General features: G+C 44.6%; 1 protein-coding gene across 1 annotated transcript in view; it reads right to left on the bottom strand.

The window, feature by feature from the left end:
- Nucleotides 1-675: 675 nt before the first annotated feature.
- Nucleotides 676-23921, bottom strand: part of L1CAM (L1 cell adhesion molecule) — a gene marked incomplete at its 5' end in the record, with an annotated part of 118254 nt that continues 95008 nt past the window's right edge. Inside the window, 3 exons of the mRNA XM_081318930.1 lie at nt 676-1215; nt 17733-17805; nt 19029-19157. Of these exons, the coding sequence (XP_081175056.1) occupies nt 987-1215; nt 17733-17805; nt 19029-19157 (431 nt within the window). The 3' untranslated portion in view covers nt 676-986. The remainder of the gene's footprint in view (nt 1216-17732; nt 17806-19028; nt 19158-23921) is intronic.

Here is a 23921-nt window from a genome sequence, read left to right as displayed (position 1 = left end):
TGGCAGAAAAATGGGAATGTCTTAGTGAACGAGCAGACATGGAAAGGCTTTCCTCAAGGTAAAAAGTTTGAAAGCCACAATTTTGAGAGAACTGCTGCCTTGGCAAGGCCTGATTTAGAAATTGAGCCACAAGGGGAAGAACAGTGACAGATCAACAGAGAGGCAATCAGAAGATTAGGCTGGAGCACCCCTTCCCTTATAAAAGAGGCGTCAGAGATTATCATCAGCTGACTCCATAGAAGGTGCTAAATGAGAAAATTAAAAGGCCCAGATCCTTTCAGCCCATTGGTATGCCTTCCTTTTGCATAGCCACAACTCCTGGCTTCTCGTTTTTTCTACCCACCCTTTCTCACGGAAGCAGAGAAAGGATTCCCTGTTTCTCGGTTCCCAATCCTTTCAGGTCACCTTCTGTTTTGCCTCCTGTCCTGATCTGGGTTGGGATTACACATTGCAGCACCATCTCACATCCCCTTCTTGAACAAGAACAAAGAATGAACATTTGAGGATTTTGAGAAGGGGGTCATCTGCTCTTTTGGCAATTTTGAACCTTGATTCCCTCCCTCCCCTCTTATGAAGCCCTGGGCTTCACCGATAAGCTCATCCCTTGGATCATGTCATATGCCCCTCCCCTTCTCCCTCCCTTCCCCTTCCCTTCCCACCACACAAAACATGGACATAGTTTGGCTGAAGGATAACTGGCTTGGGGAGAAGGTGTGGAAATGAGACACTTTTTAGGTGGATTATTTGAGGAATCCCCTGATTTTATAACCCTCCCTGATTAGTTTTTTGGGTGGTGGGGTTAGCCAGTAAACAAAGGGTAGATTCCACCAATTACTATTTCCATTCGAAGAACATTGATTCTTTGATTCTTTGCCTGGGTGAGGTGATTAACCCTGTGCTCACCTCCCCTGCCCCCAGCAATCCATAGGGAAATCCTCTTCTCCAGGACTGGGGGCGGGGGGAATCCTTTGGGAAAATGCCTCTGCTTATTCCAGGGCAGTGACCACATTGGTAGGACTGGTAGCCCCAGAGCTGTCATTTCCACCTCCATCTTTGCCTTTTTGGCCACTGTACTGGCCAATGAAGGAGCCATCCTCATTGAACTGGACGTCCACACTGCCCCCATAATCTGCCAAGCTATCGTCACTCCCCAGAGCCTTGATGTCACCATTCAAGGAGGGCTGGCTGCTGGCGAAGGGTTTCTCCTCATTGTCACTGTAGGGGGAAAAGGACAACAATGAGAAAGGGTAATAGAGATGGAAGAGTCATATCTTTAGTTATAGCAATGGAGATTCAAAGACAGTTAAGCAATCTAAAACCCTGCTGTTGTTTTGGATTAAACGGTTCCAAGTCAACAGCAGGGTTGGTTTGGAGGATCCAAGGTGCTTGGGGCTTTTAGGGGTTGCAGTCCAACAGATCTGGCAGGCAATGGGTGGCGACCCTGATAAAAGCCACAGCATGCTAAGAGAATAAATAATAATATAGTTGTATAGGGGAAGTGTAGTAGTATATATGTGCACATATAAGCAAGATGTGCATAGCTATAGGTGAACATGCATATAAACCCATGCCAGGGGGCCAGTCCACATTCCATAAGGAGGCTTCACACAATCTTAGGATAACTGACAGGGAAACTCCAGCTGCCTTTATGGAAAACCAGAGTTTGCAGCTCAGACCAAAATGACTTTGTCACAGCATAAAAATGAAATGGCCATCTTTAGGCAGCAGATTATTAAGTGTCTGGAAGGCAAACTGATCTGACTGCGGGGGTTTAAATCACCTAGAAGCCATCCTATCTAAGCCTTCCATATTGGTTTCAACAATTAATGTGCAAGAGAACTTCTCTGCATGTGTTCATAGCTGGTGAAACAATCAGGCCATCTGGATCATGCCCTTTGGGAAGCCAGAACACAAGACCCTGGTTGCTTCTCCATTAAAATACACGCCAAGAATCTTTCATGCTGTCAGTCTCCTTTGGAATGTATATAATGGCCTTCAAGATAAGAACCACCAGGGTCTCTCAGACCAAGGAACAAACCAAACTTTGTGTGAAATGTCACAGGCCACACTCCTAAAGTAGGCAGAGCCAAGGCCCATTTCAGAAGAGGAGTTCAAGAGTTTTAAAGGTACTTAAGAGTCAAATAACCTTTTGTTTTTGCCAGTTCCAGGTGAAAAGTTCTATACATTCTAAAGAGCCTTGGTGGAGCAGTGGGCTAATGCCTCCTTAAGTAACACCAGCTGCCTGCAATTAGTGCAGGTTCGCATCCCACCAGGCTCAAGGTTGACTCAGCCTTCCATCCTTCCGAGGTAGGTAAAATGAGGACCCAGATTGTTGGGGGCAATTAAGCTGACTTTGTAATAATGCCGCTTGGGGTCTGTGTGAAAGCCCTAATAAGCAGGCATATACATAGAATGAAGGCTACTGCTAAGCTTGTAAGCCGCCCTGAGTCTTCGGAGAAGGGCGGGATATAAATGGAATTAAAATAAATAAAATAAATAAAAATACATTCTAGAATTCCAAAAAAAGTCAAAAGGCCTCATTCAGCCCTGGGTCACATTTTGTGCACAGCTGCTTTAAGAGGATGGGATGCTAAAGCACAAATGCTATATACTACACCAGAATTGTCATTTATTTTTGCTTTGGAGCCCCAGTACTGGCTAATGAAGGAGCTATCATTATTAATAGGACACCCATGTTGTCTTAGTCTGCCAAATTGATATTCCCTCCTCAGGACTTTGATGTCAACAAGGGAGGGCTGGCTGATAGTGGAAGATGCTAGAAATGGTGTGTGCTTGTGTATACAGATGTGTCCTCTAGAGGCAAAGTGAAGTCATGCAAAACAGGAAAGGCCACTTATGAGGAGCACAACTCAAAACAACTTCATGCTGATATGAAAGGGATCTCATTAGTTGGATCTGGTCTCATCTTATTCCATTATAATCTGTTAGTCATGGCTGTCTGTAAACAAACTGTGAGCAGGTTGCCTTATTTGCCAAATTGTAATGAATTCATTAAAAATGGAATGTAATTAAAATGAAACAAAATGCAAACATTCATCTTCCAATGTTTCTCTATATCTCACACAGACGTTCCAAATATTTTCCATTATATAGTCCTTCCTTCTCTTTTGGGGAGGGAGAGTAGTTACATATGACTTTCCTACATAATGTAAGATCCCAATATTAACGAAAAAAAATATTATTTTAAACAAATTACTGAAATTAAATTACTAAAATTAGAGTTTGTGGCTACCTTACAAGATATTTGTAACTTGTATGAACCATGGCTAACAAGCTATTTGATTAAATTTGGAAAATGCTTAAAATATAATATTTTTTCACTTATCAATAACTAACAGCTTTCTCCAAGTACAGTATGTGGTCCCTGTATGTGTTGGAATTCACTTCCCAAAATTTGTTGCTAACCTTCATGTTAAGTCGCGGATTCTTTGGCGCAGGAATGAAGACGAGGTAACTGAGTACAGGGAAACTCATAGTTTATTTCGTGTAGAAACTGTACTGGCAAATGGTTGCAACTAGCCACAATATATAGTCTAGCCCCTAGGCGGCAGCCAATAGGTTTGAAACAACCATTGCCGCCTAGGGATAGCCAATTATAGCACTGGAGACTTGTAGTCTGGGTTGCTGGAGAGCCGTTAGCTGTTCCAGCAACCCACATGGTATCACCAAGGAGCCCAGTACATAACACCCCTCCCCTCTTAGATCAGACAATATTAACACAAGTTAGTCTCAATGCAATTATCAAGACTCATTATCAAAACATACTAAAAATAAAAGTAATAGAAAAAAAACCCATATAGGTTACAACGTTATTAAACAACGTCTGAATGAATAGGCTTCATGGATAGCACATTTAGACAGTTACAACATAGCACTGGTTTCTGTAGTATAGTGGCAAACAGCAATACAACAATATTATAGCTCTTTATTTTACAACGTAATCAGCGAGATATGAAGGAGGCTTGTGTGCCCTAGTGGAACATCTTGGAGTTCCAATCACTTTGTGGTCTACCAGCTTACCCAGTGGGCTGGGTAGACTTGTGTCCCTTTGTGCTCCTGAGTCAAGGGGATTAGATGCTCTCTGGCTGGCCTCTCCAAGTTGGCCCACCCCAAAGTCAGACTGATCAGCAGAGTAGGCGCAGTGGTTGCTGAAGTTCAGATGGCTTGCTCCTTCAGGGGATCCATGTTGCATTCCAGGACTCCCCACTTCTCCCTCTGGTTCCACCTCAGTTATGAAGGAAAACTCCAGAGAGTCCATGAGGGCTGGCTTGGCCACAAGTTTGAGGACCTTGGGAGGGACTTATGATGCAGTCCTCACTTAGTGGCCGTTCTGGAAACTGTTTCCTGAGCTGATCAATGTGTCGTCTGACAACTCTCCCTCCCTCCAACCCCACTTCATAAGATAGGGGTCTGGATGCCTTGGTAATTTGACCAGGAACTCACAGATTCCCATGACCATAGTTCCTGGCCCAAACCCAATCACCCATGTGCAGCCCCCTCGGGGTTTTTGGTCGAGAGGCTTCTGCTGCCACTCTATCTGGATGCAACCTGTCCAGTTTAGTGATCAATCGCCTGCCCCAACGTAGTTCTGTAGGACTTTTGCCTGTAACAGTGCAGGGCATAGAATGCTGGCAGAGTAGAAAATCTGCCAATCTGTGATGCCAGTCACCTGTGACAATGCGCTTGAGTGATTCCTTTGTTGTCCTCACCATGCGTTCAGCTTGACCATTAGAAGACGGATGAAGAGGCGCAGACGTTGCATGTCTGATAAGATTAGCTCTAAGGAAGGCCTGAAATTGAGCAGCAGTGAATTGGGCCCCATTGTCTGAAACTAAGACATCTGGCAACCGATGTGTAGCAAAGAGTTTTCTCAGTACCTGGATGGTCCTAGCAGTAGTCATGTTAGGAACTGGAATTACTTCCAGCCATGTGGAGTGGCTATCCACTACTATAAGGAAGAGCTGTCTCTGAAAGGGCCCCGCGTAGTCCATGTGAATCCTAGACCATGGAGTGTGCGTTTCCTCCCACCTGTGAATTGGAGCCTGTGGCATTTCAGGCCTAGATTGCTGGCATGTATAACAACCATGGATTTGTGCCTCAATGTCCTTATCAAGGCCAGGCCACCAAAGGTAGCTTCTAGCTAAAGCTTTCATTCTGACAATGCCTGGATGGCCTTCATGTAATGACTGTAAAACCCTGTCTCTTAGGGAAGTGGGAATTATGACTCTGTTTCCCCATAAAATGCACCCCTTGTGGGCAGATAACTCATGCCTTCTGACAAAATAGTTCTGAAATTCAGAACCTGGGCTTTTATCCAACCAGCCCGTGTATACCCATGACAATACTCTACTAAGTATTTTATCTGTGGCAGTTTCAGCAGCAATGTCCCCCGCATGGAGGGGAAATTCAGGTATGTCCTGTATGGACAGTATTCTAGCAGCTGGAGCCAGATCTGGTTCCATTAGTGGCAGTGGTAGTCTGCTGAGGCCACCATCAGCATGGTCTATTTCTTTGACCGGTTTGTGAATCAATTTAAAAGTGTATGCAGATAGAAAAATAGACCATCTCAGCATTCTTGGAGAAAGTATGTGAGAGGTTTGTCCTAGAGTAAAATGCTATAGGAACCTGTGTTCCATTTTTTTCTATGTGGCTTAAAACTGCCCCCACCCCATAGGGAGATGCATCACATGCAAGACATACTGGTTTAGACTCTTTGTAGAGAGTTACAGTGGACTTTTCTGACAATAGTGCTTTTAAGTCCTGGAAACCTTTTTCATGTAAATTAGTCCATTTCCATGGAGCTTTCTTATCTAGAAGCCTGTGGAGGGGCTCTGCTAGTGCGGCCTTATGAGGTAGAAATGTGTGGTAGAAGTTTAGGAGGCTCAAGAATGCTTGTAGCTCTCCTTTGGATTTCGGCCTAGGAGCTATTTTAATGGCCTTCACTTTAGAATCAGCAGGGTGAATGCTGTTAGCATCAATTTGGAAACCCAGGATTCTGTTGAAGGAACCCCAATACTACACTTGTTTTTTTTAAAATTGAGGCCTGCTTCACAAAGCCTCTGCAAAACAGCCCTGAGCCTACTGGCTAACACTTCTGGGGATTCCCCTGCAATGAGAATATCATGAAAGTAAGGGCAGACACCCTGAATACCCTTAAGTGTACGCTCCATGATTCCCTGGAAAATACCCGGTGCAACACTGACTCCAAACTGTAAGTGTTTAACTTTGAAAGCCCCCCGTGAGTCACGATCGTCTGAGCCACCGCTGTGGCCTCATCAACCAGCAATTGCTGATAGGCCTGTGCTAAATCAAGTTTAGCAAAAATAGTACCCCCTTGCAAGGAGGCTAAAATGTGGTTGACCGCTGGGAGCGAGTAAGCGTGTTGCTTGAGGGCTTTATTTAGTGTGCATTTATAGTCACCGTTGGCTTTAAGTGGAGTGACTGTAGGAGTTTCCCACTCCCCACCATCAACAGGCTGTAACACACCCTGTTCTACAAGCTTATTGATTTCTGAATCAATTTTATGTTTTAAGGCAAAGGGGACCCTGCGAGGCTTAACCCTGATTGGAGCTATGTTGGGATCTAGCTTAAATGAGATAGGCGGGCCTGTGTATGTTTCTAGGGCTGAATCAAAAGCATCTGCATAGTCCTCACATACTGACGCGAGGTTTCCAGTTTGTTTCCGGTTTATGCCAGTAATCTGAATACCTAAGGCATCAAACCAATCGAGTCCAATGAGACTCGTTCTCTGGCCCCCAACTACAATGACAACCAGGTGCCCAAAAAACCCCTTAAATTTTACTGTCAAAGTGGCTTCTCCCTTAACTTTAACTTGAGCATTTTGAAAGTCAATTAGGATTATATCTGAGGGCCTTAGTTTGGCCCAATGTTACTGCGCCTACACACGAAGTTAAAAGTGTCTTGAGAAATAGTTGAGACTGCAGAGCCAGAGTCCAATTCCGTCTTACATGGAACTCCTTGTAGCTCTACCAAGAGTTTGAGTTTAGGTTTGAGGGGACGTCAAGCCCCGGTGTGGCACACACTTCTACGGCTTCTGAAAAACCCCACACTAACTGGACCCTGGGCCCCAGTACCTCTCCTAGTCAGTTCTTCCAACTGGTGTTTGGGTGGCCGGTCTCTCTGGCGGGCTCTGCAAACCACTGCGATGTGGCCTGTCCTTCCGCAAGCTCTGCACGTGGCTGATTGGAATCTGCAATTGGTACGAAAATGGTTGCTGCTGCACCCCTTACATCTAGGTAAGAGAACTGCCTGGTAAGTGTTCTTTCGCTGCTGACTGTTGCGGTGCTGCACGTTGGGTTGCTTTTGGAGTGTGTTGATTTCGGGCTCTTCTTCCTCGGAAGATTCATTGGTGTGTTTGGCGTCCTCAAAGTGGACCGTTTCTTCGAACTTTGTCATTTTTTTAAAAAATTCCATTTATATCCCGCCCTTCTCCGAAGACTCAGGGTTTGGTGGGCTGTATTGCTTGAACTGTGCCCCCGGAGGCTTCGGCGGCCATCACTTCATCTTGTGCCTCAGAAAATGTTAAGTTTGATCTGGCAAAGAGTCTCTGCTGAAGCGTTTGGTCCCATAGGCCACAAACAAGCTGGTCTCGTAGTCGCTCTTCTAAATTTGAAAATTTGCAAAGGCGTGCGGCCTGCCTCGGGCTCGCTATGAATTCAGAAGCTGATTCCCCGGGTTGCTGCACTCTCTGGTCGAACTTGAACCGCCAAGCCATTTCAGACATCTTGGGCTCGAAATGTCCGGTTAGCTCCTTTTTCAGGTCTGCGTAGGAGACCGCTTTAATCGGTGTCGGCGTGAAAAGGTTCTCGGCCAAGTCAAAGATTGCTGAGCCACACACACAGAGTAGCGTTGCGGCCTTCAGTTCTTCTTCTGCGATCTGATTTGCCCTGAGGTAGTTCTCTACCTGGGACAAATATGATGACCATTCCTTCGGGTGTTTCACATTGAATTCTTGAAGTTTCCCGACCTTCAGCATTCTTCCTTTGCTGGTTCCTGCGTTTCCTTCCGATTCCTGCTTTCAGGCTCAGGGAATGAGTCCACTGAGCACGAGGTCGCTAGCGTAGCTTGCTAGCCAACCTTGAGGGGGGGAAATGCCTTTTCTCTCCGGTGTGCACTGCCTTCCCCTCGTAGACTTCAACTCGTTTTTTCAGTGAAGCAGGATCCCATCCTCATCGCCAGTGTTAAGTCGCGGATTCTTTGGCGCAGGAATGAAGACGAGGTAACTGAGTACAGGGAAACTCATAGTTTATTTCGTGTAGAAACTGTACTGGCAAATGGCTGCAACTAGCCGCAATATATAGTCTAGCCCCTAGGCGGCAGCCAATAGGTTTGAAACAACCATTGCCGCCTAAAGGTAAAGGTAAAGGTTCCCCTGCATGTGCGTGCTAGTCGTTTCCGACTCTAGGGGCCGGTGCTCATCTCCGTTTCAAAGCCGAAGAGCCAGCGCTCATCCGAGGATGTCTCCGTGGTCATGTGGCCGGCATGACTAGACGCCAAAGGCGCACGGAACGCTGTTACCTTCCCACCGTAGTGGTCCCTATTTTTCTACTTGCATTTTTACGTGCTTTCGAACTGCTAGGTTGGCAGAAGCTGGGACGAGTAGCAGGCGCTCACTCTGCTACGCGGCACTCGGGATTCGACCCGCCAAATTGCCGCCTAGGGATAGCCAATTATAGCGCTGGAGACTTGTAGTCTGGGTTGCTGGAGAGCTGTTAGCTGCTCCAGCAACCCATGTGGTATTACCAAGGAGCCCAGTACATAACACTTCACATATTTGGAAAGCAGAAAAAGCCTGCCCAATTTAGTTATTACAATATAGTACAATGAAGGCCTGGTTTTTATGGATCTCAATCTGTGAGCCTGGGATGTAATGGGTAAAATTTGAAAGCACCCCAGAGGGCAAAATTCAGTTTCTTGCAGATCACTTCGGAGAAAGTTCGTATACTATCACATCTATTATATTTATTTTACATACATTTTATGTATTTGTACAATCTCATTACCATATTAATAGACATGAGTCTAAAAATCCCCCCCCCCCGCACACACACACATTTTTCTATGAAGTTGGAATTTTGAAACCATCTTATGGATGCTCTTTAAAAATGGCTCTTTCAGAAAATGACTGTCATGGAGGCCATTAAGCAGTAAGAAAGCATAAATCTACCAGGATGGTATCTGTTGTTATCTCCTCTCTCCCTACTCCTGATTGCAATGCTTTCTAATAGTTCTTTTCTTTTAGTCCTTTTTCTGAGCAAATAGACATGTTCCCAAAGAAATACTGTCCTGTGACTAAAGTAGGTGTGCTTTTTTGGTGAGAAGTGGCATTATAAAAAGCAATAATGATTACAGTACAATAAGGCAGCTTAGGCACTGTAAGCACTGGCCTGGGAAATGGGAGACCATGAGTTTTAGTCCTCCCTTAGGACAGGAAAACTCATTGGGCGACCTGGGCGCTCTCTCTCTCTCTCTCTCTCTCTCTCTCTCTCTCTCTCTCTCTCTCTCTCTCTCTCTCTCTCTCTCTCTCTCTCTCTCTCTCTCAAAATAGGAGGGGGCATTATGTACACTATTTTGTTGTAAAAAAATAACGATGAAATATAAACCAAATAAATACACTATTCTATGGATAATTTTATTTTCATTTTTTTATTTTTATCCCACCTTTATCATTTTTATTATTAATTATTTATTAAATTTATATGCCACCCACCTCACTGTCAGGCAACTCTGGCTGGTTATAAATAACTCAAGGAGGCAATCATACCTAATATTGTGTCTTAACCTATTTTCCACAAAACAACCCTGTGAGATAGGTTGGACTGAGAGAGAATGACTGACCCAAAGTCACCCAGTCAGCTTTCATGCTTACGGCAGGACTAGAATTCACAAGTCTCCCAATTTTTAATCTGGTGCCTTAAAATCACTAGACCAAACTGGCTCTCAGAATATATTTTTAAAAATATACTTTAAAAATTTGCTGTCATCTTCCCCTCCCAGGGATAAATTTAAACTTCTTATACTGATATCATCTCCTAACACTTTTTCCCCAGATATATGTTCGCTCAGGGAGGGATCTATGATCATGTCTCTTCTTTACTTGCAAATTATGAATAATTACCAGTTTAACCAATATCGCTCTATTAGAAAAGGACAGGATATGAGCTCTTCTTTTTAAAAGAGCTATATGAACAAAACTTCTTCTCAGTCTTTAATTACAGAATAATTTTCACAAGAACTACCATTGTTTTGCCTCTCCTTTATGCATATAGAGAAGACTCGGCTCATTTCCTTTCTCTACCTTCCCACTGTGTGGAAATATTGCCTCCCTTTCCTCTCCTGATATGTCTAGGCATATCCCTGCTTGCATCTAATCACAATACAAACATCTTCTAGCAACATCTCTCCTCCTTTGCATCTCCCTGATGTTACCTTCATTCTGTCCATAGACCAAGAATAAGCAGATGACAAGCCATAAAAAAATGCAGGAAAGGGATTGACAATGGAGATGGCAAATATTATGCCAGTATATTTTTGTGATGATTTAAGGGCAGCTGGATAGCATTCAAAGTTGGCAGAAGTGGGGAGGGGGCAATCCTCAGTTTTCTCTTTGTATTTTTTTTTCCAAGGAGTAGCTTGTTAACCCTTTGTTTGCATCTCCACTAAAGACTGATCTGTAAACATCAAAAAAATGGAGGAATATATTCCACCACTTGACTATAAACTTATACTTGAAACAATCTTGGCAATGACTGAACAAATGAAAGCCAGAATGAAAGACAAATCTGACAGCATAAACTCACCAAATGAGACTCTGACTTCAACTGATGAATTGACAACCCAAAAACTAACAGAAGAGGAGGAAATTAACAATAAAATAGCGGATTCTAAAGAACAACAAGTACAATCTACTGAGAGCCAGAATACCCAAACTTTGATTTCAACTATAAAACCTACAATTCAACAGAAGCTGAAGAAAGCAATACTAAGATGGAGGATGCCAAAGGACTTCAAATACAGTACATTAAGAATCTAACCAACCAAACAATAACACCGGACATGACCTCTTACCTAAACCAGATGGGATTGAAAAAAGAAGAGCAGACTGAATTAATGACAACTATACTACGCCAAACATGGAGATTTGATCTATTAGAGCAACAATTCTGACTATAAAGGGGTCGCTCTCTTTGAAAAATTGACAACTGGATGGTCTCCCTGGATTCAAACAACGTGTGTAGGAAGAAAGGGATACACATTTGAGAAGTTAAAGGCAATGATATGGAAGCCTGCTTGACACAAAAGGAAAGCTAGAGTTAGATTTAAAAAATGGGTTTTTTCTTAATGTTGGGATTTGTAATAATAAAGCTTAAAATCTCTTTTAATGGGCCAAGGGGAACTGTTAAAAGATATAAACTGATTTTATATTTAGGACCTAGATTTCTAAGGGAATGAAAATTAGCTACTAGAACATAACTTTGAATTATATTATAGAACTTGGAATGACACAACAAAAGATACTTTGTTAATCATTGATGAATTACAAATATGACAAATAGAATATGTTTTTGAAATACAAGAAGAATGCACATAAATGAACAATGTACGTATTTCAGATATATAATGAAATAGGGGAAATATGGGTTACCCAAAAATTAAGTTTTTTTTAGATACCAGGCTAAACGTAAAAACAGGACGTGGATAAGCATAAGTGAAAATGTATTGATAATTGCTGTAATTGACTGTGTCATAACCAGAAATGTATTAATTTGATTTTGATATTGTGACTAAGGGAATTGGAGAGGGAATTTTTGTTGAAGTACCCTGAGCTACATACAAAAAGATTTTGTTATTAGACTTTTGACTATCCAATCACCACATTGCTTCGTAAATATTTGGATGTAAAATTAGAAAATTAATAAAACTTGTTTTTTTTAAAAAAAAAGTTGGCAGAAGTGGGGGGGGGGGCAATCGTCAGTTTTCTCTTTAATTTTTTTTTCAAGGAGTAGCTTTTTAATCCTTTGTTTGCATTCTACTAATGAAATAATTAGTGCATCATCACACGTCTATCTGAGGTCCAGGAACATTCTTGAAAACACATGCAGTGCTAGAGGCCATCACTCTGCAGCATGCCCCGTCTCCTTTTTTTAAATTAAAGAAGTAATTTTTTAGATAAGAAGACCACTGGACCATGGAGCCAGGTCTATGACAACTCATTGCAGCCAGGTGGATGTGACCAGGTAGGTGTGGCCATCTGAGTGCTGCCAGGTGGGCGCGGTTGAGTGGATGTGGCCGGATCAACGTGAAGGATTAGGTGCAGCCCACTTGGGGCGGATGACTCGGGGTGGCTGACTTGGGGTGTGTGTGGCCAAGTGGACGCAACCACGTCGATGTGGCTGGCTAGGGGGTGCCAGATAGGCACAGAACAAGTCACCATGGGCAACTGGAGGTAGAGCCAACTCAGCACCCCGCCAAAACAAAAACCACGCAGAGACGTGCTGGTAAACAGGAAGCAAGGAAGCAGCAAAATTTGAAAGGCAAAGGATGGATTTCTCCCCCCCCTTTAGAGAAACACTCCTTTTTTCTTGCTGCGACAACTTGTTCTGTGCCTATCTGGCCATACCCACCTGGCTCCCCCTAGCAGAGATGGAGGCCTCTTTTTCACTCCAAGCAAAATTGAATGAGATAATAATAATGATAATGATAATGATAATGATAATGATAATGATAATGATAATAATAATAATAATAATAATAATAATAATAATAATAATAATAATAATAATAATAATAATAATAATAATAATATAATGTTGAAAGGGAACTTGGAGGTCATCTAGTCCAACCCCCTGCTCAGGCAGAAAACCCTATACCATTTCAGGCAAATGGCTGTCCAGTCTCTTCTTTAAAACTTCCAGTGTTGGAGCATTCACAGCTTCTGGAGGCAGGTTGTTCCATTGGTTAATTGTTCTAACTGTCAGGAAGTTTCTTCTTAGTTCTAGGTTGCTTCTCTCTTTGGTTAGTTTCCATCCGTTGCTTCTTGTCTTGCCTTCAGGCACTTTGGAGAATAACTTGACTCCCTCTTCTTTGTGGCAGCCCCTGAGATATTGGAAGGCTGCTATCATGTCACCCCCTCATCCTTCTCTTCATAAACTAGTCATACCCAATTCCAGCAACCGTTTCTTATATGTTTTAGCCTCCAGTCCCCTAATCATCTTTGTTGCTTTTCTCTGTACTCTTTCTGGAGTCTCAACATCTTTTTTACATTGTGGTGACCAAAACTGGATGCAGTATTCCAAGTGTGGCCTTACCAAGGCATTGTAAAGTGGTATTAACACTTCACGTGATCTCAATTCTATCCCTCTGTTAATGAAGCCTAGCACTGTGTTGGCTTTTTTGGCAGCTGCAGCACACTGCTGGCTCATATTTAAGTGATTGTCCACTAGGACTCCGAGTTCCCTCTCACAGTGCTACTATTGAGCAAAGTACCACCTATACTATACCTGTGCATTTGGTTTTTCTTGCCTAAATGTAGAACCTTACTTTTTTCACCATTGAATTTCATTTTGTTAGATAGTGCCCAATGTTCAAGTCTGTCAAGATCTTTCTGTATCTTAAGCCTATCTTCTGGAGTGCTGGCTATTCCTGCCAACTTGATGTCATCTGCAAATTTGATGAGTTCTTCATCTATCCCTTCATCCAAATCATTGATGAAGATGTTGAAGAGTACTGGGCCCAGAACAGAGTCCTGAGGCACCTCACTACACACTTCCCTCTGTGTAGGTGCAGTTCCATTGAGGACCACATGCTGAGTACGGCCAGTCAGCCAGCTACAAATCCATCTGGTGGTGATGCTTTCTTATCAAATAGTAGGTTGTGATCTACTTTATCAAATGCCTTACTGAAGTCCAAGTAAATTACATCCACAGCATTCCTCTGGTCCACTAATTTTGTCACTTGCTCAAAGAATGCAATAAGATTTGTCTGGCATGATCTGTTTTTGACAAACCCATGTTGGCTTTTGGTAATGACTTTGTTTGCCTATAGGTGTTCGCTGATTCGTTGTTCGATTATCTTTTCCAGAATCTTCCCAGGTATTGAGGTCAGGCTGATAGGTCTGTAGTTTCCTGGATCTATTTTTTCCCTTTTTTGAAGATGGGAACTACATCAGCTCTTTTGCAGTCCTCTGGTAGTTCCCCAGTGCTCCAGGATCTTGGAAAAATACAGTTCAGTGGTTCTGAGATCACATCTGCCAATTCCTTCAGAACCTTGAGATGTAATCCATATGGTCCTGGTGATTTGAACTCGTCTAGGGTGGACAGGTGCTCACTTACCATTTTCTTGCCTATCTTAACTTATGTTTCTAATCTGTTTTTTACGGTACTGTTTTTGATAGGTTGGACTGTTTTTTCCCTTGTTGTAAAGACGGATGCAAAAAATGAGTTAAATAGTTCTGCTTTCTCCTTTTTGCTTGTCACCTTCTTGCCACTTTCTCCTACTAATGGACCAATCATTGCCTTATTTTTTTTCTTCTTTTTTACAGGTGAGTTGTGAAAGGTTGGGGAATTTTAAATGGAAGCAGGCTAGTCAGGGGGGAAAAGGAGCAAATGCAGCAGTATGGAACAGTGCTCAACCTATGGTGCAAAGATAAGCCTACTTTTAGTTTATTAAGGCCCCATCTTTTTTCCAGGAACTCATGTATAAAAAAGTTATTCCATCTCACACCTGGGTACACAATTTAGCTCACAATAACCCTGTGAGGTCTGAGATAACTACTGCCTTCACATTACTGACTGGCTGAGTAGGGATTTGAACTTGACTTTCCTAACTCTCTAGTCACGCTATCACACTGACCCCATGTGCTTAAGATACACATATACTGTATGTCTAGACCAGGGGTAGGCAACCTTAGCTCTTTTATGACTTGTGGCTCAAGAATTCTGGGAGTTGAAGTCCACGAGTCATAAAAGAGCCAGGGTCGCCTACCCTTGGTCTAGACTGGCTTTTCATCTCTGGAAAAATCAACAAAAATTTTCCTAGTGCTGCTGTGCAGCTTTGCAAGAACAGCAATGCATATTTAAAGTGAAGGGTGTACAACCATGGAATGAAATAGAAAAAAAAGAATTAGAAGCTCAAACATGGTACCTCTGTGAAGAAAGCCTGTACTTCAGAGAAGATAGTTGTACACTAAGGGGCCTCAACGTTTACAATAGTAACATGCCTAGGAACAGATATCAAATACTGGACCTGTCAGAGAGCTTGGATTTACCCCATTGCAACATTAAAATGTCCAGTTTTGCCTCACTGGGTGAGGAAGACTCCAATATGCAAAAAGGAAGCATGCAGAATAAGGATTCTGAATTCCAAGTTCCACTGACAAATAAGCATGCAAGGATGTGCATAAACATAAATGGAAACCCTTTGAACATGTGTGGAGGAGAGCTGAAACAGAACAAAAAAGGATCCAGCAAATATGCTTGATTAGCATTTAGAATCAACAGGCAGATGTGGAAATTAGCAGAACCAATGGAGCATCCAGGAAGCTCCTTTTAGACCCAGGGAGCTCTTGCAAATGAGTACTAAATCAAGTCAAAGGCTGGGTAGACTGACCCGTTACTAGAGAGAGGGCTGTATGAATTTAGCAGAGAGAAGCAGACAGACTGCACGGCATCTGCCAGGGATTTTCAGAAGAGGGGCTGCCAGCCAGTATCCCTACCTTTGAGATTCAACTGGGGTGGGCAGCTGGCTGGACACAATTTTGGTACCCAGGGGAGATAAATTAGAGGGGAAATAGCAAGATATGGCAGGCAGGCAGGCAGGCAGGGGAAGGGAAGGTTGTTACCTAAATCTAATCATTGATGAACTTCATGAAATGGAGATAATGAGAAAGAGAGGGAGGACAAACCATGTACAATTAGCACTGATCACTTTTATCCCAAAAGCATTATAATGCTTATCCACACATGCATTTGCACATACACCAAAGATACTCAGCAAACATCACTGTACCGATAGAAGAGAATATTTGTAGGTCAGGATTGAATTGTGGGGTCCTTGGTGCTCTCTGAGCTTGGTGGCTTTCTTGCAGATGTTTCATTACCAAACTAGGTAACATCATCTGGAGATGATGTTATTTAGTTTGATAATGAAATATCTGCAAGAAAACCACCCTGCTTAGAGAGCACCAAGGACCCTATTACGTTTTCTTATTGCTGCAATATAACCTGGTAGAAGATTTGGGATTGTTCAAAGAGTGGGACAGTTCTTTTTCTGACTTTCCATTCTTAACAAAAATCAGAATTCTGGTTTAAGACAGAAAGGTAACATTCATATTACCAAAGACAGCTCTGTTCTCCTTAGGCACATATATCCACATACATAAACATAAACATAAAAAAGGTAACAAGGCAACCCTGAAGTATGAAATCTCAGTATTTTCTTTTAATAATTTGATTATATTTTATATTCCTTCTGGAGGGAAAGGAGATGATTCTTTGAAAAAGATGTCAGGGATCAAATGCATTTACTTCAGGGACAGTAAACTAAATTTTAGACTACCTGCAACTAAGGTGGAGAAACTTGGCAAATGACATTTTAGGGAAGACTGTATTCTGAAATTTTAAAAGCCATTTTCATATGTAGTCCCTTATCAATATTCTTTCTAATGTGAAATATCCCTCTTGCCACTGCTGTTCACTGGATAGTAGAATCAGAAAAGAACTGTCTTAAAATTATCCTTAGCCATTTTTAGGATTTTCCCCCAATAATTAAGGCAAGGGAAGCAACATTACTCTGAAATTCCCTTTATGGAAATGGCTTTTCTTTCTCCCTGATATGATAAGGTCAGTGAAATCCAGAAGCATGCCAATGGGAAATGCTGTCCTGGCCCTTTTAACCTCACCTTCCCCCATCAACATGCAGTGCAAAATTCAGTGTTTACCCCTTGCATTCTTACCTCTCCAGGGACCTGGGTTAGTCAAGTAAAAGGCAGGGGAGATTAGAGAAAAAAGAAAAAAGAAAAAAAGTAACATCACATTTCAAGGAAGGTAAGTTGAGGTCAAAGGAGAGAAATGGAAGGCACCAAGAAATCCTGGCACCATTCAGATGCGTCCATATACACAAAGATATATACATACATATAAAATGGAAACACTATGAAATTCCTTTCCTTTGGTTCATTGCCAGTCCTTGTCCTTTTTGTTATCTTATTATACCCATGAGCATAATTGAGCAGTCTTGATAGCCCCAGCCATCTATTGATGCACTGTGAATAATACTTAGATCTTTTTGCTGCCCTGGTATACCAAGCCACCCAAAACTTGCTGACAGGGTCTCATAAATGTATTAAATCACTGTATCTCTTCCTGCCCCCTCCCAACATTAACCATCTGTTGGCAAGTTAACGTGCTTTTCATTAGAATCTGTGGAAAATGTCTCATTTCCCCCCTCTGTCATTTTTGCATTCTTGTCGTGCTGTCATACTGCTTCCTCACTCCCTACATCTATGACTGATAACCCCAAAGACTTAAATAATCAGGGTTAAATTTGTACTCAAACCGTACAAATTTGTGTCATGATAATCCCAACTGATCGTTAAAATGGTATATATTATAAAATAAAGGAACTATGTGTGTCATTTACTTGGTTCAATTTACTGTTTGCTAGCCATGAAAAGCAACAATGACTTATTGTACCTGTATTCTCCAAAGGTCTCATCCTTCATGGGCCTGGCCTCCGAATCCACCTGCGTATCTTCTTTGTCTTTCACTAGGGTAGAAAAGAGAGTATGTTACACAAGGCAAAAGGGTTGGTGGGCAGGGCCATCCGGAGTGGGACCTTGGGAAGGGAGGTGGGCAGGGGGATCTCCCAAGAAGCAATGAGGGGGAACCTTTAAAAATATGGAAAAGAACAGAGGAGGGTCTCTCAGTGGGGTTAGATTTTGAAATAGGGGCATAACCAGCAAGATGTGAGTGGGTGGGAGTTAAGAGCAAGCCTATAGTGATAGGAGGTTGGAGTTAAAGGGACTGTTGTGAAGAAGCACATGTCCACCCATGTTGTACCACAGCCTTCCCCAACCACGGGCCCTCCAGATGCATTAGAACTACAACTCCCAAAGCTCACAGACAGAATATTCAGTAACAGCACTGGCTGGAAAACAGGAGTGATTTACACCTCTGAAAGACACAGCATTGGAGAAGATTGAAGTAGACTAATCCATCATCATCTCTGGACAGTTTTTTAAAGACACCTTTGAAGCATTATAAAAAGAAGCAATAGTGCTATAAGAACAATAGCTGCATTTTGCTACTGCTACCACTATTACTGTCATCATCATCTTGATTTACTTTTTGTCTTTCTGCTCAAGGGTACCTTTTTATTCTTGAACTGAAAAGAACAAACATATTTTCTCATCTTCTTTGGCGAGGAGTGATGGGAGTTGTAGTTTTAGAAATGCTGAGAATCTGGCAGAAGAGCTCTCACCCGCTATGTTTCCCAGCCTGCTTTAGTAGGTTTACCAATCATTAAACCAGATTAAGCAGACAGCACAGCTATGTCTATCATATCTTCAATATTTCCCCACCATGCCTTTAGCTCACTGTCCCGAGCCTGATGTGCTGTCTTGATTGCTGGGCTAAAAACTCATCATTTTGTGCCAATCTGGCAGGCAGTTATGAACATGGTAGTATATCTAAGATGACTCCAGCTCAGGAAGTCTGGCCTAAATGCATCTAGCCCAGACCAGCAGCTCAAGTGTTGACCTGAGACACAAGAGTCAAACATTGAGCTCATCGTAAACTGCCCCACTTTTGGGGGCTCAGCTTCTTTTCTGTAAAATGGGAACGATAACAACCTACCTCACAGGACTGTTGTGAGGACGAACGGCACCAGGCACACTAAGTGTGCTATATAACTGATAACTGATAATAGCCTGGGGGGAGGCCCATGGGGATCTGCCACGAGGTGCTAGGGTGGGGCTGGGGGCACCTCACCCGAGTACTTGCCGCCCTTGCTGCGCTTGATGAAGCAGAGGAGCACCAGAACCAGGATGAGGAGGACAATGGCGCTGATAAATCCGATGAACCAACCTTCCGCAGCAAAGTTTTTTTGTCTCTCTTGAACTGTAGAAAACAGTGAGTACTTAACATTAATATCATCTCACCAAAACCTGCCTGTTCCCTACCAAGCAATGCTCTTGTCCAAAACAAGGGGCAGAAAGATGCCAATAGCCAGTCCACACCATAAGGACAACAGGCTACTGAGATGGAAAATCTAGTGCTGCTGCTCTCCTTAAAAAAAAACACATACTTGTTATGTATGGGTTTAAAGAAGCACCTTTAAGCAGCAGCATAGCCGATACCACCAGGTGGCGCTGTACCAAAACTGCTGTGGCCGGGATCAGCTTTCGGCGGGAAACGGAGGTTTAAACTGATTGGTTGGGTGTGTACCTGGCCAGGTTTAAACTGATTGGTTGGGTGGGTACCTGGCCAGGCATATAAAGGGTACAGGTAACCCCTATTCCCCAACTCAGTTCTCCCACCAATAAAGTGCTGCTATGCTGAACTCATCTGCCTGCATCTTTCCTGCGTTCCTGAACCCACTATGCAATAGTGGCGATGAGGATGGGATCCTGCTTCATCTCCAGAGCTGAAAGTCACTAAGAGACGGCATCGCTTGCTGGAGGAAAGAGGCATCTTTCCACCCCTCTTTTCCGATGACCGGCTAGTCACCATGCTAGTGGGCACATCTGAGAAGCAGGACTCCCTGAACCGGACACTGCAAAATGGCACAAATCGGCCAGCTCTGCAAATTTGACATCTGCCACCCTGAACGATGGGCCTCACACCTGGGGCAGGTGGAGGGGTTCCTCCGAGCCAACTGGATCACCAAAGACGGCCAAAAAGCGGTGGCCCTGCTCTGCATGAGCGGCCCCGCAACCTATGATTTGGCCGTCAGCCTGTTCTCGCCGACGCCGATTGAGATCGTCGTGTACCGAGACCTTGCCAAGAAGCTGAACGCACATTTCAGGCCACGAATGTCCGAGCTGGCCTGGCGGGCCCATTTCGACCTGCGGGTTCAACGGCCGAGCGAGTTGGTGTCGGAGTTTGTCGTGGCCTTGCGAGAGGCCACACTGCGAGTTCAGCAACCTGGATGAGAGGCTGTGCGACCAGCTCATATGCGGCCTACGCGACAAGCGGCTACAACAGCGACTGTTCACTAGGCCCAACCTGACCCTCCATGATGCTCAGGACAAGATCTTGGCCCACAAGGCAGCCGGCGGTGCAGTACACACGGTCCAGCCCCCCCGACCCAGCAGCCCAGGAGGATCCATTCACTGCGAAAACACTGCGTACGGCGGGAGTGGAGAAGTGGAGGAAGAAACCAACATTGACCTGGTTCGCCGGAGGCTGGAGCAACTGGAGCAGCGTCACGGGAACCAGGAGGACCAGCGGAGGACAGCAACCATCCCCAAGTGTGCCGGCTGCAGCAGAAACCACGCGAGGGCAAACTGTAAGTTCCGGATGGCCACGTGTCGGGCCTGCAGAAAAACAGGCCACATCGCTGCAGTCTGCCGTAGCCATTCCCGAGACGGCTTCCACGAGCTACAACCAGAGGATGCACCGCAGAAATGTACGGGGGCCCCGAAACACACCACCATAGGATTTTTGAAAGCTGGAGGGCCATCTGCTGCACCAGGATCCACCGGCCACTCAAACCCAAGCTTAAATTGGACGTCCATTTACAGGGCATTCCCTGTAAAATGGAGCTTGACTCTGGCTCTGCAGTCTCAGTCATCTCGTATGAGACTTTTAAACTTGTGTGCAGCCAGAGCAAGCGGTGGGCCAAATTGAGGCCCTCCAATATTATCCTCACTGATTTCCAAAATGCCCCAGTAAAAATCAAGGGGGAGGCCACCCTTTCTGTGGGATTTAAGAGTTTCCAAGGGCACTTGGATATTCTCGTGGTCGAGGGCTGGAGGACTAGTCTAGTCAGGTTAGACTGGTTTGAGGCACTAGGCATAGTAATTTCAGGCATCCACAGAACCCAGGGAAACAGCATCGAATCCATCTGCAAAGTGTTTGCAGACGTATTTGATGACAAATTAGGTAGGTACACCGGGGGGCCCATCTCTTTTAAACTGAACCCCAGTGTCCTACCTGTTAGGATCAAACCCCGGTGAGTCCCCTTTGCTCTCAAACATAAGATAGAGAGAGAGCTAGACAAACTAGTTGAACAGGGGGTCCTACAGCCGGTAGAAGGGGGAGAGTGGGAGACCCCTATAGTCACCCCCCTCAAGTCTAACAGGGAAGTAAGAATCTGCACCGATTATAAGTGCACGTTAAATTGGGCCCTTAATCAGCACGCTTACCCGGTCCCAACGGTCAGCCACATTCTCTCTCCCCTCCAAGGCGGCGCCATCTTTGCAAAGCTGGATCTCGTGCAGGCGTACCAGCAGCTGCTGGTTACCAGGGAGACAGCAGATGCCCAAACAATAGTCACGCACAGGGGAGCCTTCAGAGTGAACCGTTTGCAATTTGGTGTCAGTGTAGCTCCAGGAATCTTCCAGGAAGTAATGGAGCAGACACTAAAGGGCATCCAAGGGGTCTGCCCTTATTTTGATGATGTCCTCATCGCAGGGGACACAGAAGAAGTGTTGGCAGAGAGACTGAAGACAGTTTTAGGTAGGTTTCACGCTGCAGGTCTCAAATTAAAAAGACACAAGTGCAGCATTGGGGTTGCAGCCACAGAATTTTTAGGCTTTAAAATAGATGCCAATGGGATTCACCCTGCAGAATCCAAAGTAAGGGCAATCAAAATGGCCCCCACTCCCAAGAACAAGGCGGAACTACAAGGCTTCCTTGGGCTGTTAAATTTTTACCACGCTTTCCTTCCCCACAAGGCAGCGATAGCTGAGCCTTTGCACAGGCTCTTAGACAAGAAAGCTGCATGGAGCTGGACCACTGTCCATGAAAAAAGCTTCCAATACTTAAAGGATTTACTATCCAACAAGTCAACGGTCACACACTTCATAGAATCAAAGCCCATCTGCATCACTTGTGATGCTTCACCCTATGGAGTGGGCGCAGTACTGAGCCATCTAGAGGGGAACGGGGAACAGGTGCCCATCACATACTACTCCAGAACATTGTCAGGGGCTGGAAGGAATTATGCCCAGACTGACAAGGAGGCCCTGGCAATAGTGGTTGGGGTCAAAAAATTCCATGACTACCTCTATGGCAGGGAATTCACCGCCCTGAGTCCTTTGGGAGAAGGGCGGTATAAAAATTCAATAAAACTAAACTAAAACTAATATTCACTGATCATAAGCTGCTACTAGGGTTGTTCACCACAGAGAAGCAACCCCCCCCCCCAAATCCTATCCCCAAGGGTGCTCAGGTGGTCCATATTCTTATCAGCATACACCTTTAAACTGGTTCACAAACCAGGGAAATAAATGGGCCATGCAGATGGGTTAAGTAGGCTACCCCTGGCAAACACAGAGCCCGATCCGGCGCCGGCTGCACAGATATTGGCCATCCAAGAGCTACCCAAATGCCCCATACATGCAAGGGACATAGCTGCTGAGACAACGTCAGATAGAATCCTGAGCAGGGTCCAATCTTGGATAGTCACGGGGTGGCAAGAGAAGAGCCCATGCCCGGAATTCCAGGCTTACTTCACAAGGAGGCATGAATTGTCTGCCCATAAGGGGTGCCTGTTGTGGGGAAGTAGGGTCATCATTCCAGAGAAACAGAGGGACAGAGTCATAAAATCCCTACACAAGGGGCACCCAGGCATAGTGAAGATGAAGGCGTTAGCTAGGAGTTACCTGTGGTGGCCAGGCCTAGACAAGGCAATAGAGGAACAGGTACACAGTTGCTACGCCTGTCAAAGGTCCAGGCCAGAGCTACCCCACGCACCTGTCCACAAATGGGAGGAAACTCACACACCCTGGTCCAGGGTCCACATAGATTATGCTGGTCCCTTCCAAGGACAGCTCTTCCTACTAGTGGTAGACAGTCACTCCAAGTGGCTAGAGGTAGTGCCAGTCACTAATATGACCACAGCCAAAACAATCCAACTGCTCAGGGGGCTCTTTGCCACGCATGGCCTCCCTGACGTTTTGGTATTGGATAATGGGTCTCAATTTACCTCTGCTGAATTTCAGGCATTCATGAAAGCCAACTTGATTAGACATGTCACATCTGTGCCCTTCCACCCGTCGACTAATGGACAAGCAGAGCGCATGGTGTGAACGACCAAGGACGCATTGAGGCGCATCATCAGCGGTGACTGGCATCACAGGTTGGCACAATTCCTATTATCACAACACACCACACCATGCACAGCCATGGGGAACAGCCCGGCTGAACTTCGTTGGGGCAGACGCCTCATCACCAAACTGGACAGGCTACACCCCAACAGAGTGGCTTCAGAGACAGAGCAACCCAAACCCCCGAGGGAACTACACACAGGTGACTTGGTTTGGGCCAGGAACTATGTTCTGGGACATGTGTGGATTCCGGGGGTGGTGGTTGACAGAACCAGGCCCTTATCCTACATTGTAGGGGTGGAGGGGGGCCATCAGATCAGACGACACATAGACCAAGTCAGGAAACGGGTTCCTGAAAGGTCACAGAACAACCAACGGGAGGACCACCCTTCATCGGCCACAAATCCTCACTTCCAACCCTACCAACAGACAACAGGACCTGAGCCCAAGGAGGACCTCACGGACCCAGAACTGTTTCCAGAGAGCCCTGTCTGGCCTGGACAACAACAAAGCCAGGGCCATCACGACAACCCGGTCACAGGGTCAAACTCTGGGGTGGGTCAACCAGAAATGCCCAGCCAGGACTTAACCACTGACTCTGCTGTCCAGG

Source organism: Vipera berus, assembly GCF_964194415.1.
Source record: "Vipera berus genome assembly, chromosome: 2".
In the NCBI taxonomy this organism is placed as follows: domain Eukaryota; kingdom Metazoa; phylum Chordata; class Lepidosauria; order Squamata; family Viperidae; genus Vipera; species Vipera berus.
The sequence above is the reverse complement of the archived record's forward strand: the minus strand, read 5'-3'. Positions and strand labels throughout refer to the sequence as shown.